The sequence below is a fragment of the Alligator mississippiensis genome, chromosome 3 (assembly GCF_030867095.1).
Source record: "Alligator mississippiensis isolate rAllMis1 chromosome 3, rAllMis1, whole genome shotgun sequence".
Lineage (NCBI taxonomy): Eukaryota > Metazoa > Chordata > Crocodylia > Alligatoridae > Alligator > Alligator mississippiensis.
The window spans coordinates 242,813,413-242,832,474 of record NC_081826.1 but is presented as its reverse complement, the minus strand read 5'-3'; the positions used below and the strand labels follow the sequence as shown (position 1 = coordinate 242,832,474).

The 19,062-nt window shown below is 38.8% G+C and overlaps 1 protein-coding gene and 1 long non-coding RNA gene across 2 annotated transcripts in view; one reads left to right on the top strand and one right to left on the bottom strand.

The window, feature by feature from the left end:
- ADGRV1 (adhesion G protein-coupled receptor V1) overlaps positions 1-19,062 on the top strand; it is a 487,191-nt gene that overhangs the window by 164,840 nt on the left and 303,289 nt on the right. The window contains exons 53-62 of the mRNA XM_019483282.1: positions 421-567; positions 2,537-2,792; positions 5,189-5,391; positions 6,182-6,358; positions 6,795-6,977; positions 8,418-8,597; positions 13,232-13,396; positions 15,951-16,068; positions 17,634-17,757; positions 18,839-18,977. Of these exons, the coding sequence (XP_019338827.1) occupies positions 421-567; positions 2,537-2,792; positions 5,189-5,391; positions 6,182-6,358; positions 6,795-6,977; positions 8,418-8,597; positions 13,232-13,396; positions 15,951-16,068; positions 17,634-17,757; positions 18,839-18,977 (1,692 nt within the window). The remainder of the gene's footprint in view (positions 1-420; positions 568-2,536; positions 2,793-5,188; positions 5,392-6,181; positions 6,359-6,794; positions 6,978-8,417; positions 8,598-13,231; positions 13,397-15,950; positions 16,069-17,633; positions 17,758-18,838; positions 18,978-19,062) is intronic.
- Positions 6,002-18,918, bottom strand: LOC132249589 (uncharacterized). The gene is made up of 3 exons (XR_009461090.1): positions 18,833-18,918; positions 11,747-11,897; positions 6,002-6,281 (listed from the first exon to the last, which is right to left on the bottom strand). It is a non-coding gene; the product is annotated as an uncharacterized LOC132249589 (long non-coding RNA).

Sequence of the window (19,062 nt, the reverse complement as noted above, 5' to 3'; positions counted from 1 at the left end):
GAAAGAAAGAGGAAGGAAGAAAAGGTAGAAGAGGAAAAACATATCCGAGGAGGGGAGAGCAACTTCAGGCAAGAGAAAAAGGGGCTTTCTGCTACAACTCCACTCAGTGCCTAACCCCCTGGCTTCCTGACCTGGCTTATCCCTGGAATATGCTCATTCCTCCCAACCCTCTATCCCTCTGGCCCCAGAATATTGCTACCACTTCTGCCAGCAGTTCAGGGAATCTAGGCCTTCTTTTCTTTGGCTCTAATCTCCTAAAAAACACAGGAATGTAGGAAACATCGTTATGAACCACTTTTAGAATTTTTGTACCTGCTACCTCGGGATGGTTTTGAGTAATTGATCTGTGTAGAGCTCTTCATGTGTTTTCCAGATATTCATATTGTTTTTAATGGTCTTTCTACATTTATACTTTTCCAGATTTCTTTATCTAAGCAAGTTGAAGAAATGGAACAAGACAATTTAATCACCTTGAATGTAGAGCGTTTACTGGGAACATATGGCCGAGTTACAGTACAGTGGATGGCCAATGGGAGCATTAGTGATATATTTCCAGTTTCAGGAACGGTATGCAATAATATTGCTGATTAACAAAGCTATACTTTTAAAATATTTTAGATGATATCATAAGTCCTAGTTCTAGCTCTCTCATAGGGCATCTTGGATGCTCTAATGTGGTACAGCTCCCCATTTCCTCCCTCCTAGTACTTATTGACCCACCTTATGACAAACAGGCTGTGTTCTCTGAGCTCAGTATTTCCATTTACTTAAGTGAGGGTAGCAGACAAATTCTGCTACTTCAAAAATAATAGTTACAGGAAATCGCAGATAAATGATTATAAGATAAACAACATTCATTCTTAGAGAAAACTGGAGTAAAATAGAAGAAGGGAAAAGGACTTGGGACAAAGGACACAGCAAGGATGTCAAATGAGCAACTAAACATTTATATTAAAATCACTAAAACATTCCCTCCTATAATAGGGCCCGCTTCTGTGGTCAGCAATGGTGCCTGTTCCTCACTTTGTCTCCCTGGGGTATTGCCTTGTTGGAAAATAAATATGAAGTTGGGAGGTCAACCTTTAAATATCAGAGTGAGCTTTGAGGTCTACCCTGCTCATCTGGTCCTCTTGCTTTGGCCCAATCTTTGAACTTAGGTCCCTGAGCAGGGTGTCTTTCTTTACACTTGGCCTTAGCAAACTTACTTCTTTAGGCTCTACCAGGGCTTGCTCTCTCCCTAGCATTCCCTGTTAACAGAACTTTGTCACAGGCTCCACCCCCCCGACCAATAGTCTTTCTGTGAACCCAGATCCCACCCATCAAATATGCAGCCCCATCCCCAAGCACCCGCCGTAACCTCCCTACTCCCCAATAGCTGCTGCCATGCACCATGGCTCAAATAAACCAACACAACACAAACTAACTTATGTCTGTGTAAGAGACCTCCTTCTTCCAGGATTGGGACCAGAGTGAATCTCTAGCACTAGAGGCAGAGCTACATAAGCACTGATGACCCCTCTAGTCATCTGACCCCTTTCTCCCTTGTAACAGGGCACAGGTGCTGTTAATCATCTAATGAGCTGTCTGACCTTCTGCTGCCTGCACTGTTGCCCTTTAACTCTTCCACCTGTGCCTGCTGTACTTGGTAGCCTCGTGGACACTGACTCTTATTAACAGGGGTAGGGGACCCCATTACACCTCCCTCCCTCAAAAACTCACAATAAAGTAAATGTAAAGAAGATGCCACCCAGAACTCATTATGAACCTCATGTGGTTGCTAGTACTGGAGCTCAGAGAAAGGGTATGTTGTCCTTCAAAGGGAAAGTCCTGGTCCTGTTGTTAACTTTGGTGCAAATGGGGCTATTGAATATAATTGATAGACAGCTATTTCAGATCAAGTGGGACAAAATTAAGCCCATGGTCATCAGAAGCTGTTCCTTCCCAGCAGTTGGAACCTGATTTCCTGCAGTTAGCACTCTTGTACAAATACTTTCTGTGCTTCAGCTCAGCTCAGTTCAAGGTTGTACTGACTTTCTCAGTTTCTTGATTTTTGTGAAAGCACAGCAACAAATTAGAGTCTTTGATAGAAAAAGCCTCAATGCAGCTGCATAATTATTTTGAAATTATTGTTGTTCTGCTTCAAGTCAGGCCGCCGTTTTCAGAATGGGATGTCACTTAAATCCATTTTAAATGCTTCTTAATTAAGGTGGCTTGACTTTTTGCAGATATGCTGAAGTCATTGAGCAGTATGGGTGTTTATCTCCCAAAGTGACACAGCTAATTAAGATGTATTTCCTGCTCTATCAGAATCTTGTGCTTTTGATTATTTTGCCACAATTATTTACTTACCTTTCTTCAAAGTGACTCATTTTTCTGTTTGCCTGGATCCCTTCTCTAGATCCCTTTCGCTTATTTTTCTGTCCTAAATGCTTTTAGTTTTGCACATTTCATGAATGCAAAGGCAGATCATAGTGAAGATGAACAGTAGTATAAAACAAAATGAAATGTCTGACCTTCCCCCCCTTTAAACTTTTAGATTACATTTTCAGAAGGTCAAGCCCTGTCTACCATCACCTTGACGGTTCTTGCAGACAGCATCGCAGAACTTGCAGAGTTTGTTGTTATCACACTTACCCATGTCACTACTGTGGGTATTCAGGATCTGACAAGAGGAGCTATCATAGACTCAAAGAGGGCCAGGGCTGTGCTTACTATTCTGCCTAATGATTCTCCCTACGGCGTAGTTGGCTGGCATGCAGAATCTCTCTTTGTTAAAGTTACAGAGCCTGAAGGTAGGTTGGTGTTATTTTCCTGTCAAGACAAATATTTGTGGCTTTCAAAATCAGCATCTTTACAAACTCAGTTATGTGGGTTTTTAACTAGTAATATTTTATTCTACAGTTTAAAAAAATATTTTAGTTTTGAGCAAAATTCCAAACTATAGTGACATCAAAAGTCCTTCCAAACCTAGTAGTCTCGCATGGCTACCATAACTAAAGTATACTAGTTTCTGTAGTGAGTGGATTCAAGAGAGTGATGTGGCTTGCATCACATCCAGTTGGTTTTGACTTCTCAGCCTGAATGACCAGGTACCCAATTACTGATGGTTGATTGAGGGTACCCTGTAAGACAAATTCAGAGTAGGGCCCAAGCTCACATGTCTAGGAGCTGTATAACAAGGCATCTTGACCACTGTGTCACTACACTACAATCAGTTAACCAATGAAAGCAGTGCACCCTAGCAGGCAAGCATCCTTAGACATACAGAACTATGCCACTTTTTATTTTTAAAGACTCAAAAATCTTCAGTAATTGTTTATTTAAGAAGACTTCAGGTTGATTGTGCTATTAACTGGATTTTATAGGTGTTTTTTTCTAGTTTATAGAATCTCTTTCCTAATTGCTAAAAATAGAGCTGGCCAGAAGAGGTGTCTGATTGGAGGAAAAAGCTATTTTTTTTTTTTCTGTGGAAAATGATTGTCAGAAAAAATTAATTTCAAAAAACCGAAATGAGATTTTTCACCTTGCCAGCTGCCTGCCTATACCTGTCCTTGTCAATATAATATCACTTTCTCCATGCAAGTAGAAAGTGAAATTGATATAGCACATTATAGGCAGGCTGTCCTAGACTGATTGTCCTGGTGTCCAGGTTCCCTGATTGCCCATCAGGATGCTTACTAGCTGTGGAGGAGATAGAAGAGGTCAGAACATTGGATCATTTTGTTTTTCTGCAGCTCAGCTGCCTTCCTGGTACCTGGGTTGTAGGGGGTGGAAGTGAGAAGCCTGAATGCTCAGAGACCAGGATGCCTAAGTATGTCTACCAGGAAGGCTCCTGTGTATTTTTATTTCCTCCTTAGAGAAAATTTTGATTTTCTGAAAAGGGAACTTCCATCATAGTGAGAAATTTGTGGCCAGCCCTACTCTAAAGAGTACTTGGTGTATAGTAAGCTGTAAAATAATATTAACATTTTGGAATTTATTTTTTAAGGGACTCTTCCATATTTATTAGTTTCTTCTGTCTTCCTTGAAATATTATTATTGCCTTTATAGATCACATGCTGCAGAGATGTTTAATCCTGCAGATTCTACACCGGCCACAGGATATTACTTAGATTAAGAAGAATGGCTCAAACTTGCTGTCTGTCTGCACAATGCAAAAGGCTGCCAGACAGAAAATCTATGGAAGGGAGGTGGTATATGATGTTCCTGTGCTGCCACTATGCATTTACTACTCCAGAGCAATTAATAGGACTCTCCACCTCCATTCTGCATGATTTGAATAGAGAGACAAAGACCTGGCTGTGCAGGGAGGCAAAAGTTTGCTTGAAATGAAGTCTGAGGTGTTGCTGCAGCTTTGCTAGTATTCTTCAGAGTAAGCTGTTGTAGGGCAGCTATAGATGGCCAGCTAGGCAGTCTGTAGAATCAGAATGATTGTCACTTGAAGACCTTTCCCTTACTACATATTTTCAACCAGCAGTTACTGATCCCGTGAACTTCATATTCTTTCCTCTGTGAGTATAGCCCCACGGTACTGTTTTCCTGTTCTCCTTATCCTGGCATCCAGCTCTTAGATAGACTTCTCCCTTTTCCAAGACTAGTCTGTATCCCATTGTTCTGTATATCCTTTGAGCTTCAAAAGCTCTTTGCCCAACCTCCTGTGCACTAGCAGCTTCAGGCTTAAAGTCCTTTCCCACCAGGTAAAAAAAAGTTCTACATCCATGCTTTGAGCTGTCAGTCCTGTCATTTTCACCTTGTCATTTCAGGTAAATACAGATGTTACTTGTAGGGTTTAGTACGTAAAATGTAAATGGTATCGTACACTGCCTCAGAGGTATTTTTCTGTATCAGTATTAATAGTGTCTTCAGAGTGATTTAAAATATATGAAGCCCACTAGAATAAGTGGGCTGGCTGGGGACAAGTAGGAATGTGTCGTTATATGCTATATATGCTCTGCAAAAATCCAGATAGTTCCTGTGGGTGTTTAACTGCTTGATTCACTAAATGGGGAGGGTCCTGACTGGGATTTTAAAGATCAGATGTATACTCTAACATTTAAATGATTTCAGTGAGGGATTCAGACAACTCTAGCTCAGTGAAGTGAAAGAAAAAATCATCTGGAAAAGAGTTACAGCAAGCATATCTTGATGACTAACAGGCTAATAGAGATTTCCCATTTTTTTCTTGCAGAAACTTCAACTATTGTTACTTTACAAATTCTTCGAGAACAAGGATTTGTTGGAGACATTTCAGTGCAGTTAAGTTCAAAGCCTAATTTTTCACTCCTGCCCTCCAACCAAGCCACAAAAAATGAAGATTATATAATAGAAGAGGAAAAAATAATTATGGCAGAGGGCACAACAGTGGCTTATGTCAGTGTCACCATTTTGCCTGTGAGTAATTGAAGTTTTCCTGGCTAAGATGTATATGTTTTAAAAGGAAACATAGAGGTGGTTTTGTACAAAGGAAGAAGAAATGGGGCAAGGTTCTGAAATCTTGTTAGAGGAACATTGGCTTTTTAAATAGAACTGTGTGCACCAATTTCAGCAGAATTGGACACTGGTGACTAGTTTGTGAATTTTCCAAGTGCTCTTTTTCCAACCCAATTCCTTTTTCTGTAGGAATGAAAAAAAATGTTTTGGTGAATTCAAAACCCTCATAGGAATGTGTTAAGATTTTCATTTGGAACTCCTTCAGAAAGGGCACAATAATTTAACTTTATATGCCTTAACAGAGTTGGTTTCCAGTTTTGCAGGAATAATAATTAGTGCAATAGCTGTAATGATTTCTATCGTGATCAAAACATCAAAATTGAGAAGATATTACTTTTCAAGTCTTTTCTGAGTTTTTGGAGTTCTGGCCTGCTTTCCTATATGAAAAAGAAACAAGAATGCAGCCGGCAGTATTCATTAAAATTCTTGTAGATTTTTAGCTCTGGCTGACAACTTCAAGTCCTCAAAGTCACTAGAGTATTAAAAAAAAAAAAAAAAAAAAAAAGCTTCTTTCCCTTTCAGAGATGGTGTGATGAGGCAGAGAACTGGTTATATAATCCCAACTGCTGCGGTTTTATCTGATACATGCCTAGTCAGCAACACAGCTACCCAGTCAGTTCCCTTCTTTCATAATATTCATTTTACAACATGAGCTTATAAAGGAGGTGACACTTTAAAAATATTTTTACAGGATAATGTTCCAGAATTACATGAAGGATTCATAATCAATATTACTGATGTGCAGTTGGTAGACTCTTCTGTCACTGGAGGGCAGCCAAGCGTGAAGAGACCTGGGTTAGAAATAGCTGAGATAATGATTGAAGAAAATGATGACCCCAGAGGAATATTTAACTTCAATGTTACCAGGGTAAGACTGGATCTAAAATACAGAATAGTGTGTTCTAGCAATTTTCAGGCTGCATTTTAAATTTGTAGTAAAAATATTTCAGGTAATAAGTGTAATTTGTAATGAATAACAGGCCATATGCTGGACAGGCTATTTCTGTGTGCAAATTTCCCTACTGCAAATATACTTAGTTTATTTGGGAACAAGAAGCATTAAAAAACAGCGGTTTATTTTACCGTAAATCTAAATCAAATGATCACCTTAATCTTTGTGGTGTTACCTGTATAGTAAAGGTCAGAAATACTATATTGTTTATAGGTCATATATCAAAGGATCTAAATGCGGTGTTAGGGCATAGTTCTACACTTCTGGCAAACATTTAGCCTCAGGCTTCTGGAGAGAATAGGAAAAAAGAAACCATTTGCCATCGTACTCAATGTTTTTTCTGCATTTTTAGGACATAAGTGGAGCTGTTCCTGGTTATGAAGTGCCTCCACCGGAGAATGTACTGAAGCTGCCAGTGATTCGGATGGCTGGGAGGTTTGAATCAGTAGATCTGTATTGGGAAGCTGTACCTGCCACTGCTAGCCTGGAAGACTTCACTCCATCACATGGAATCCTTACATTTTCAGAAGGACAAGTATGCTCTTACTGTAAATACAAGTCTTTCTGGGATATGCAGGCAGGGTCTTTCTTATTTTCTTCCTATAAAAACTGAGTGTTGATTCACTAAAGACTTTCAGTTAAAACCTGCAGACATTTATATGGCTGCTTCACTTATAGCACGTGAGAAGTCCCATTGACTTTAATGGCAGTTTAGTGTTTAAACTAAGAGAAACGTGGTATATGTTGACTAGGCTGTTCCTATACCTTTATGTGCCCATCAATTGCCTGCTGCGTCAGAAATTCAGTTTAGCCCATAATTTGATGTAATCAAACAGTGGCTTGCTGTTTGTTTCTTTAGTTGTGTATGTATGTTTTTAGATTTCATGTCATATTAAGAGACAAATGAGATATTTTGGCAGGAGGAAGGAAAAGTGGGCTTGGACATTAAAAAAAAAAAAAAAAGATATGCTTTGTGAATGAAATCTTGGTTAGGACCAAATGCAGAATAGAGGGCATGTTGTTACTTGATAAAGAGATATATAACGGAAGAAACAAGCAGGAATCATCTAGACTGAACACTTATCTTTTAACATTTATACCAACAGGACCTCAGATTATGAATTTGAAGAGAGTTTGGTAATTCGCAGTGCACCATTGTGTTTGTTTGTATTACTACAAAAAACTTTCTTAAAGGAGAGTTGTCAAATAATTTACTAATTTTAAAAAATATTTTTTTTGATACATCACCTTGTTACATTTGAAATAAATGTTTAAAAAATCCTTCTAAATTTTAAAAGGGCTTTTCGGTTACTTGATAAATATTCAGCAGTGCCTTTTAGTAAGGGACAGTGTAGTTCCAAATATGTTTGGTCCCAGCTCTCCCTGGGCCATGAAAATTCATGCTTGATGCCTTTTCAGTTTCATGCTGGCTTAGGAAAAGTGTATTTGTGAGCTTTGCCGGTGCAACGTATGACACAGAAAGTTTAACTTCACCAGCATAACTGCTTAAACTGTCCCATACCCGAAACAAAACTGCAAAGAAGAGTTTTGTTTTGTTCTGTTTAAACTTCTCTTTGCTAATAGTGATGTTACTGATTACTTGTTATAACAGCTAGCCCAACATTTTTCAGAAGAAAATATAATTGTCAAGTTGTTTGGTTTTTTTTAATTTACACTGTATTGGGGTCTTTAAGGTTTCATCAGCTTTCATAGGACTTGCCATAAATGAGTTTTAAATATATTCTGAACATTATTTTCTTTTTATCTTATTTTACATAGATAAATATAGATGAATATAATTTTATATATGTATAATAAAATATATTACAATTTATCTAGCAATATCTTAAATTACATTATTACAATTAAAAAATCTAAGACTCAAATCTTTCAGTTTTATTTGGAAAGTACAGTCCACTTGTGTCATAGATGCATCTTAAAATGTCTTTATTAATTTGTTCTTTGTCTTTTGCAGGCCACTGGTGTAATAGAAATCACAATAATAGATGACACTGTAGTTGAATTTTTAGAGACATTCACTGTCACCTTAATCCGGGTGACAGGTAGTGCCAGTCTTGGGGACGATACCACAGTGACTATATTTATTCCACCAAATGATTCTCCTGTTGGAGTATTTGGATTTGAAGAAAAAACTGTAAGTTTTATTTATGATGTAGTTCCATGCAAAAGCACAAAGATTCATCTACGTATGTCTGCATTACAGTGGAAGGTAGCATGTACAGCACAGGCACATCTATGCTAGCTATAATTTTGCTAGAAAAGTACTGGTTGTCATAGAAATACAGCACATGCACTTCAGTGCAGGCTTTACAAACTTTTTGGGATCCTTACTCGGATTGCTACCCTTGTCTCTATTTATTACTGTATTTACTTGAATACAAGACAAGATTTTTCCTCCTAAAAATCTTGGGGTAAAAAGCATGGGGTAAAAAAAGCCTCTCAAATTATATTTGCATACAAGAAAACTTCATTAAATACATTGTCTATCATTAAACTGCTGCCAATAGCAGCAAGTGCTCGGTAGTGGAAACCAACAATGAAGCTGATTAAATGCGGCCAACACCAAGTGTAAAAGACATGGCCCATATTGGGCAAATGGGCTGATGGGAATTGAATTTATTTGGGGGGGGGGGGGCCCTCCCATTGGTGCTAAAAATGCTATATTTGATCTTAGCCAAAAAAGGTCGAGATACTGAATGTTTTGCTCCTTTAAAAAATGGTGCAGGTGTTCCTTGCACAGGGAACTGGCACTGCACCTGGAGGTACTGGCACTGAGAGGACCAAAGCCAGCCCTGATAACCCTCTCCTTGGTGCCAGAAATGCTTGTTTTTTGTTTTGTTTTCTTTGTTAGTTTTTTTAATTAAATATATGTCTCTATATATAGAGAGAGTTATATGTATACATCCTTTATCATAAACTTTCCATCACACATCTTAAAATCACATTAAGAAACCTGCGTTTCCTATTACAATAAATGTACCCACTCCACTGAGCCGCAGAGCACCCCTTAGCCAAAAGAACAGCACATGTGAAAAAGATGTATGGGAGTGCCTATTAAGCACAGTCCCCCACAGTGCCAGCTCTTTTTCAAGTCATAGCTGAACTGTAGCTTTCCTTCCCATTTTCAGTGATTCCTTTTTCTTTACCAACCTTAAACGTCTGGCAAATATCACCAAACAGGGCTCCAAACAGTTCAGCCAGAATCCCTCTGTTACCTACTCCCTTAGCCTGTTGCATATGATTAGTGTGGCCCTGCCCTCCCTGAAGTGAAGCTGAACCTGGTTGCTCTGTGCTTCATCTACATAGATATTTTTGGAGGATCCCAGGACTCATGACAAGAACACCTGGCTCCAGTTATGCATGGGGGGCACATGGATCATTTGTGAGGGTATCTGGAGTACACACATACTGAGCAGTGCTGAGCTGTGGGGTCACTGTGGCTTGAAATGCTGTTGATTCTACTGGGGCAAAGCCCAATGAACTCATGAGCCTTTTGCCTTTGGACTAATATCATAACAACGTTTGTACTGTAGATAAGTAGGTGTAGATCAAGCTGGGGCATCTGAATCCCAAGACCTCCAGGCTTGGGCCTGCAAGTAAAATGCCTGTCAATGGATTTGGGAGTATCTGAAGTTCCACAGTGAGAGCCTGTGTTGGAGGATGCTCACTAGCTGTAGCGCCATACATGGTGTTTAGAACGATTTGAGTTCTGCCTGCTCAACCCTTATGGTTTTTGGAACAATTGAGTTCTGCTCAATTGATATGATTTGGCTGAATGCACGCACGCATGCACACCCCGCTGCTTAAAATTGTAAAATTTCCTGCAGTTTCAAATAAGTAACTTACATCAATTCTAGATGAACTAAACGTATGGGTACCATGTACAAATTACTGCAGCTCTGTTTAATTTCAAGACCAGTGTTTTCCAAGTTTTTCCTCACTTCCATGTGCTCAGGGAGAGCAATCTGACAGTAAGAAGAGAGGGAAAGGGCTGCAAGGGGAAAAAGCTGGGGAGAAGCAGAGAGTAAAGGGGCTACCGAACTCCCAGATTTATTTCCCCAGCTGTAGCAGTGGAAGGGGGACAAATTTAAGGCATACCTCCAATAATTAGATTCTATACCTGCAAAATTATAACAAATTTATATTTTTTCCATACACAGAATTTAATTATTGGGGAGTTGTCTTCTATTTGAGTAAATATGGTAACTGCTGTTGGCATATGAGCTATGTGGAAGTGTTTTGTTGCTAAGAAACAGCTTACATAGGAATGACAGTTAAATTTAGTCTTCATGACAAAAAGCATAGTGACATGCCAGCCAATTGTTTAATTTTATATGAAAATATAAGTAATAAACTTTATTTTTATGAATGTAGTTTTTTGTTGTTTTAAATATTTCACAAATAGTTTAGTGTAATTTTGCCTGAATATGTGTATCTTGGGATATTTGCCTAATTTTGGTTGTTCAGAAAATGTATCTGGGCAGATTGGGGGAGAGGGGGAGGAGCAATATTGCACCCTCCTTCCAAAGTACAGCTCATATGCTAGTGGCATCAGTTTCTCACAGTCCCAAATGCCTGCATCCTGTGCAGAGCCTGAAGTGCATTTGGAGCTTCAGGCTGGTAGGAGGTACCCGGGACCACACAGCAGGCAGGCGAGGAAGTGGGGACCTGTCTGCCACTGTTCTAGTCTGACCCAGGGTAGAGGAAGTCCCAGAGTTGCTTCTGCCCCACTCCAGCTGGGGGCTGTGGGGACTGGCTGCACTGTGTGTGAGGCTTGCTAGTCACAGCAATGGCAGCAGACGGGTCCCTACTCCCTGTCCTCTCCCCTGGTTTTCCCCACACTGTGCTGGAGGCTCCAGCTGTGGGACATGGCTGTGCAGGGAGCTGGGCTGTAGGGAGCCCCCCCCACCTGCCTGTGCCTGCTCTCAGTGAACAGGGAACACATTGGGGGGCAGGAAGGGGGGCTTGGGCCCAGAATGGGAGTAGGTGCAAGGAGAGAATCCACTCATCACCACTGTCACTCTCCCAGGCATCCAAGGCAGCTGCTGCCTACAGCACTCAGCTGGAGTGGGTAGGAGCACTGCTGGGGCATCTACTGCCCCTGGGTCAGCTGGAGACAGCAGGCGTGTCAATGCATGTCCCCTTCCTGTGCCCAGAGATGTAATGAATAATTTTAGTGCTCTGGGCAAACCCTGCTGGAGAGGGGTGGGGAGGAGAAGTGTGGTGGCACTGAGTGGGGAGGACCAGGGCTGCTGAGAACAGGAGGCAGCGAGGGGCTCTTACCTGCTTCAGGGACCCAAAAAGACCCAGGAACTGCTTCTGGGACATCATCTGCTCACCAGGGTTGGAAAGGTTGCTGGTAGCGGGAGATGTAGTTACCTCTAGGGTGCCAGTTGCATCTCCTGTATACGTTACCCCTTTTGAAATCCTAGATCTGCCAATAAAAGATATAATCTGGTTATTTGGTTATTCTGGCTACACACTGTCACTAGGTCACATGGTGCTTTGTCTGATTCCTACTAATCCTTGGAGTTTTTATAAGCAGAAGGTACATCTAAAGCAAGCCCTTGGATGTTTGATTTTGCAGAGAAAGGAAGCACTTTTTGAAGGAGTGAGAAAATGCTTGTGATGAGCTGACACAAGTGTTTTTCTTTTTCTGTACAAGTCCCTACAACAAATAGTATATTGGGGTGTATATGTGGCCTCCAGTATTTAATATAACTAGGTTCCTTCTTGTTTCAAAAGGAGAGAATTATTTGGCTTTCCAGCCTAGCAGATTTGCATCTGTTTTTCTGTCATATTATTATTTTTTGTCTGGTAATAGGGTGTATGTGAAGGATGTCTTAGGAGCAAAATTATAAAGCACTCTGGTTTAAATTGAAGAAATAGTTTTCACAAATATGCTAGGCTATTTTATTAAGCTACAATCTGCATATGCTATATAGCTGGCATATGTATTTTTAAATAATCCTTTATTTTCCTACACCACTCGGACTAGGAAGACTGAGAACTGGTTTCCATGTGCCAAGCTGCCATGCCTTCATAGGTCTATTGCCTCTCTAAATCTGCTCCTTTATTCTGCTTTCTGCACATCCTTTCACAGCATCTGATGAAGCGAGCTTCAGCTCACACAAGCTTGCTTTATCTGTCTATTTACCTAACTACTTTGCTTAGTCTATAAGGTGCAAATCTATTCTGCTTTCCTCTAAATCTCAGAGATGCCAGGAAACTGTTATCTTGGCCCCTGTGGTCTCTCTGAATTGGGCTCCATGGATGGGTTTAGGCCCTCCTGTTCCTTTGTAGTATGGTAAGGAAGTTCTTAGCCTTGAAAAGATCAGGGCTATTTAACAATTTAGATGTGTTTTTTACAGCTTAACTTCAGGCACACACCTACCCATTTTCATTACTGGGCCTTTTACAGCTTTAATTTCTTTTAAGATGTCTAATGATGTAGAATGCTTTCCCTTTTGCTATTGTATCATTTTTTTTCTGTTTTTTTTCAGTGATTCATTGCATATAATTGTTTTGAATCATAAGGGATACAAAAATACATTAAATGACTAATCTTTTCTAGGCATTCAACAGAATGCCTGTATGCAGAGGATGTTCAGTCTTGTGTCTTGGAGACATGATAGAAAATAATAAATTTTCATGTGTTAAAAGCAGCGTTATATTTTTTTTCCTAAGGTAATGTTTATAGTAACATAATATTTTAATGTTCTTTCTTAGCTGTCTTTTCTAACTTTTCCTTCTCCTTTCTTTCTTCAGGTAACAGTTAAGGAGCCAGAGTCACCTGGTGACCCTGCTGCAACTGTGTTTCTCACTGTTAGTCGGAGTCAAGGAGGAAAGGGTGAAGTCCGAGTGATATGGATTCTTGAGGAAGCAGCCAGATATGACCTCACTCCTTTGAATGGGACTCTTCACTTTAATGAGGTATTCCCAGTGCTATAACATCCCATTTGTTCTCTTTACATGTACAAACTTTTTCTTTTTTGTATGTAGTTATATATAAACAGTTATATGTATATGACTGTGTGTGTGTGTGTACACGCATCAACCTATACACACACAACTGTGTACTAGTAGAGCATTGTTATGTACTATAACAAAACAGGAGGAAAATAAATACAATAGGGTGGTATGAGCAAGATATCTAATATCTTTAATTCAGAAAAGAGGTTGTGGCTTGTTCCCTCTAGCAGATCGGCATATTGTAAGTCATCCAAGAAATGTTTTTTAAATGCTGTAAATTTACTTTTAAGAGAATCAAATTTTTATATCTTAATAATGGCCATGGGAAAGAGTTATCTCACTGCATTAACTGACACTTAGATGGCTGTATAGAGGGATCAAACATACAATTAAGAGGCAGCCATTTCAAAATAAAGAGCATACTTTCCCAGCTAACCTTCAAAGTAGCCATTAGCTGCCCAAGTTATAGGTTTCATAGAGTGCCTATATACATGATGATTTTCACCATTTAAAGCATTCTAAAGCCATCACAATACATGTGGGCATCTTTGGAACATTTTTTAAATGGTGGAAGTCATCTTGATTAAACCTTGTTGTATGTGTTTTAAATGCAAGGCAAACTGTAGTGGTGCATCTCAGCCTATCTAGTTTAGTTTTATTGCATGTGTAATTAACTGGGGCTCTTCAAAGTCATAATTACTAATTGCTGCATCATCCAGCACCCTTACCTCCTACTCTGCAGAACTACAGCAAAGCACAAGGATTGCACCAAACTCTGGAATGTCTATTAAGTTTTAAGGCGTTGTACCTAAAGTGCTTTAAGTAAAGTGCAGGCAAGGTTCTTTGGGGTAGATGTGATATCTTTTATTAGACCAACTCAGTAGTTGGAAAAAAGTTCTTTGCAAGCTTTCAGGTGCAATCACCCTTCTTCAGGATTAAGTAAAGTGCAAAAGTTACAGTGCCTTTGAAATATCTGCCCTGCATGTATGTAGGCACACCATAGTGTGCATGTTGGGGGTGGGGGAAGTTCATGAAGACAACATTAAAAGACTGAATTGTGATTTCACTGACTGGCTTTCTTGCATGCATACCAGCCTCTCGCTTCTTTACTATTCATTCCATCCAGGAGGAGCACAGACCAACTGCAGATGCTTCCTCAGCCTGACAAAAAATATTTGTACTTGAAAGTTTGCAAAGAAGAATTTTTCCAACTATTTGAGTTGGTCTAATAAAAGATATCAGATTTACCAAAAGAACCTTATCTGAGAATTGTGAAGCTATTGGCAGTTGGCTGTAACAGACTAATTTGTCTGTTTAGACTTTCTAAAGTACTGAACAAGAAAAAATCCATTTTAAGTCAAACAAAATTTAATGTGCATCTTGGGATATTTCTATTTTATAACTGAATTAATTGCACCAGGTAACGTATTGATTAGTCTAATATATTGACAATTAGACCTTTCAGCAATAATGCCTATTTATTTAAACGAATGCATAATGGTACAGAGATGCAATCAACTTTCAGTCTTACTGATTTTTTTCTAAGCGTTTAATTATTGAAGTAAAGTTTGCTGTGGCTGTAGGAATAGCCAAAGTTTTCTGGAATTTTTTACAACCTAAAACACAACCCTTGTAAGTGTGCCATTTATTTTGGGAGCATTCAATTCAAGCAGAACTGGCCAGGAAACAGAATTTTCTTCTAAAAATTAGGGAGCTTTTTGGAAACTGTTTTTTCCTTCAGATTATGAGAGAGGTGCAAAGGCAGCACATCGTGAAATTCTGCAATATTTAACTTTCAAGTCACCAAAACATTCCTGCACAAAATATGTTTTGGTGTTTCTGAAATGTAATGATGCTTCCCAGGATTTTCAGCTTCGCAGGAGCCAATGTGGAGAGCCTAAGAACCAGGCAGCCCAAAATCCATCATGTAGGCTGCTTGGAGAGCTGGGCAGCTAGGGACCTCTAGGCTGGGGAAGGTGGAGGAGCTCGCCCCTTGTAAACTGACTATCTGAGGGACTGGATAGTAGGTATGTTGCTGGAAAGCCAAAAAAATGGGCTAATTGTCTTTGATATTTCTCCTGGAAAAGTGTCATTTTGATTGAATCTGTGTTTTTTAGAGGAAAAATATTTAGCTGGAAAAATTTTTAATGAGCTCCACCTAGTTTGGGGCTTTCTCATGGGCAGAGAGGGATCCATAATAAGATATATCCTGGACTCTTTAAAAATTATTTCATTTTATTTTTAAGCTTGAATTTTGCAGGGGGGGAAGCTTATAAAGGCAGAAAGAAGCTACTTTTGCTTTTTTGTAACTTGAAGACATGATTTTGGTTTTTCATTAATCTGAGGGAAACTTCAACTTTGCATACATCTTTTTAAAATTTAGATAGATTTGTAGAACGTGCCATGTGTTGAATTGTTTTCACTCTCACTGACTTTATTAGGAGATAAGTGTACCCAACTCCTTGCATGATAGGAATTTTAACTACTGTAAGTTTTCTTTGTCTTCCTGTTGCAGACTGAATCCCAGAAGACAGTTGTTTTACATGCCATACAAGATGGCCTGTTGGAGGGGAATGAAATGTTTACAGTTCAGCTAGTTTCTACTGGTGAGGCAGAAATATCCCCAATAAATGGTAAGGAAATAATCAAGTGGGGATAGACAAATGTAACAACTGAATCACTATAAAAGGATATCGATACAAACTTATGATACAACTGTTATGTCTGCATCATTTTGTAGTGACTGAAGCATACCAACAGCCACTCCAATCCTGCTTCATTCAGGGTCAAAGCTAGGGCTAATTTAGATCACTATAGGCAGATGCAGATCTAATATTCAGATCAAAACAGCTCTCCCCCTGCCCTTTTAAAGTGGCTAAAATCTAACCAAGATTTAGTATTTTAGGAAATAAAAAGTAAAAAGAAGTAAATTTAAGAGCTAAATTCTCTCTCAAAGGGAGATTTTGAATCATAAACTCCAATATATCCTGCCCTGAAGCTAATTCTTAAATGTATGGTATAGGTGACCAGTTTAAACAGGCTGGCTTTCCAGTATTAATCTCTTATGTGTAATGCACAAGCATTGAATATTAAGTAAAGATTTTGCTCATATTTAAAACAAGATTAATTTTAAGAATGAAAGATACCAGCATGACGGCAGTGAGATTTTTTTCAAACTTGCCCTTTTTTAAAAATTAATAAACACTCTTTTGGCCTAGAAACCTATCTGAGGTATAAAAGCACAAACAATGAGAGGTCATTACGAGACTGCAATTCACTTTAATGAGGTCTGCAGCCATTATGGGGAGGTGGTGGTGGACCCCATATTCTAACAGGATATGTTCTCACGGGAAGAATGAAATCGACTACCTAAATCACTGTTTGTGCTGGTGTTCATTCTTTGAAGTAATAAGAGGAAAATGGATCTCTCCATTAATGGAAATTTTTAAATAATAGACTAATGAAGAAAAAACAAGTTGGCTTCTCTCTGTCAACTTACAGCCTTTTTATACTCTGTAAATGTATTTATGCTACTTGTACAAAAAACAGGGGCCAAAATTAAATAGAATCCCCTGTTTTAATTTTTTACTCTACTATTTCATATTTCTTCATTTGAATTATGTTTATGTATTATCATATATTATGTTTAATTTTACTTTAGTTTAAATTATAGGAGGTGTAATTTTATGATATGCTTTTACCAATAACCATAAATCATGTAATTTAATCATTATATAATATATAATTTTATTGTTAATTCCACTATATAATTTTTAGTGAAAAGTGTAAATATAATGCTAGTGCTAGAACTTGTATAATACACTTTTTTAATTTTGTCACACCTTTGTTTTGTAAAAGTTGGTTAAAGTACTTGATTACATTTTTTATTTATTTAACTTCCATGGATTTCAGTGTGGCTGGTCTCAATTCCAATTAACATGTAGTTGATGGAGTTGTAACCGTATAAAAATAGTGTAAGTTGAGGTGAGAATTGGGCCATTTGACTCAGTTGCCCCATATACAGGACAAGGATAATGTGATATAGCCAGCATGGTGTTTGTATTAATTAATGAAGTCTTTTAAAAGTTCAAGGTCTATATATTCTGTGCAAGTTATTTATATTTCCGTTTTTGCTAGTATCATGTCAGTTTAATGATACCATTTAATTTAAATATTATTCATTGACTTTTCTTCACAGGTCTGGCAACCATCGTTATTCTTGGTGATCAGGGAGCTTCTGGGGTTGTCGGGATATCTCCATCATCCAAGCATATTTTCATTGGGGAGCCCTCCAGAAATTATAATGGAACTGCATTTATTGGGTAGGTAAAACTGAGTTCTCTGCTCATGGTCTGAATGTTCAGCACTTTATACAAGTGCTGAACATCAGCATGTTCCAAGGAAGTTGTAGAGTGTTGTATCTATTCTGTTTCTGAAAACTGGGTGTCACATCATTTTCAGGAAAGTCATTTATTTTAAAAGCATGGTTACAGTGTACAAAGTATATTTGAATCATACCTACCACATGGGGAGCCTGAAGGATCTTCAAAGACTTTAAAATGTGAATGCATTAAAAGGAAAAGGCTTTTTACTGAAGCATGAAAAAGAAAAGTGGAAAGTCAGTTGCACTGCAAAGTTCATGCCTTCTCAGAACTTGGTCCTGTGTAATTACTGCTACACAATCAAGTATCAGTATTTGGTTTTGTCTGCTGGTATGCAAAACAATAAAGAAATGGGAAATAAATTGAAACCTTTTTACAACTAAGCACCTGGACATGTAGGATCTAAATAAGCTAGCATGTATTTATACTGCTTTTCTTCTAGCACGCCAGTATAGGAAAAGATGTTTTGCTGCAGGCTGGGGACTCCAAAGGGCTAGGTAGTACTGCCCAGAGCATTAGCTCAAGAGAGGAAATGTGTAGGCAGAACTATAAATCTTGCCCTCCCTCATGGTTTGCCAGACTGGCTGTAACATGGGAAGAGTTGGCTCCAGATTTTTAGAGTAGCGGCCAAAAGCATATCCCCACTAGGTCCCTCAGCAAGCTAGCAGGATGCTTTTGCCTTACACGGCAAAATGCTGACAGGCCCTGCTGCTCAGTGGTCTGCCTCTTCCCTTCTGTAGTGCGCTAGCGCCAAAGATTGTCCAGTACATAGGGCAGGCAAAGCATAGACAATACTGCAGATACTACAATGCATTATCTACCTGCAAAAAGGAAATTGTAAAGATTGTAGTGCTGACATACTGTATTAAATTCAAGCTTCAGTGATCCTGTTTGATTCAGGCACAGATTCAGAGCAACCTGGCAGAGCATCAGCTGTCAGACATAGATAAGAAATATTAAAACTATGAAATTAAACATGAACCAGAAACATATGAATGTGTATATATGTTCTTACCTACAGTCTAGTACGTGGTCCAGGGATTTTTGGTGAGGTCACTGTAAACTGGAATATAACACCCCCTCTTCAGAAGGAATTTGCTGAGATATCAGGGACCTTGACGATGCGAGATAGGCAGTCTGCAGCTGTTGTATTAATACAGGTACAAGAGAGATCTATAGCATTAGCTATTCCAGTACTTCCTTTTTGGTTAGCTATTAATGGTAGATCTCACACTGTGAATGCTT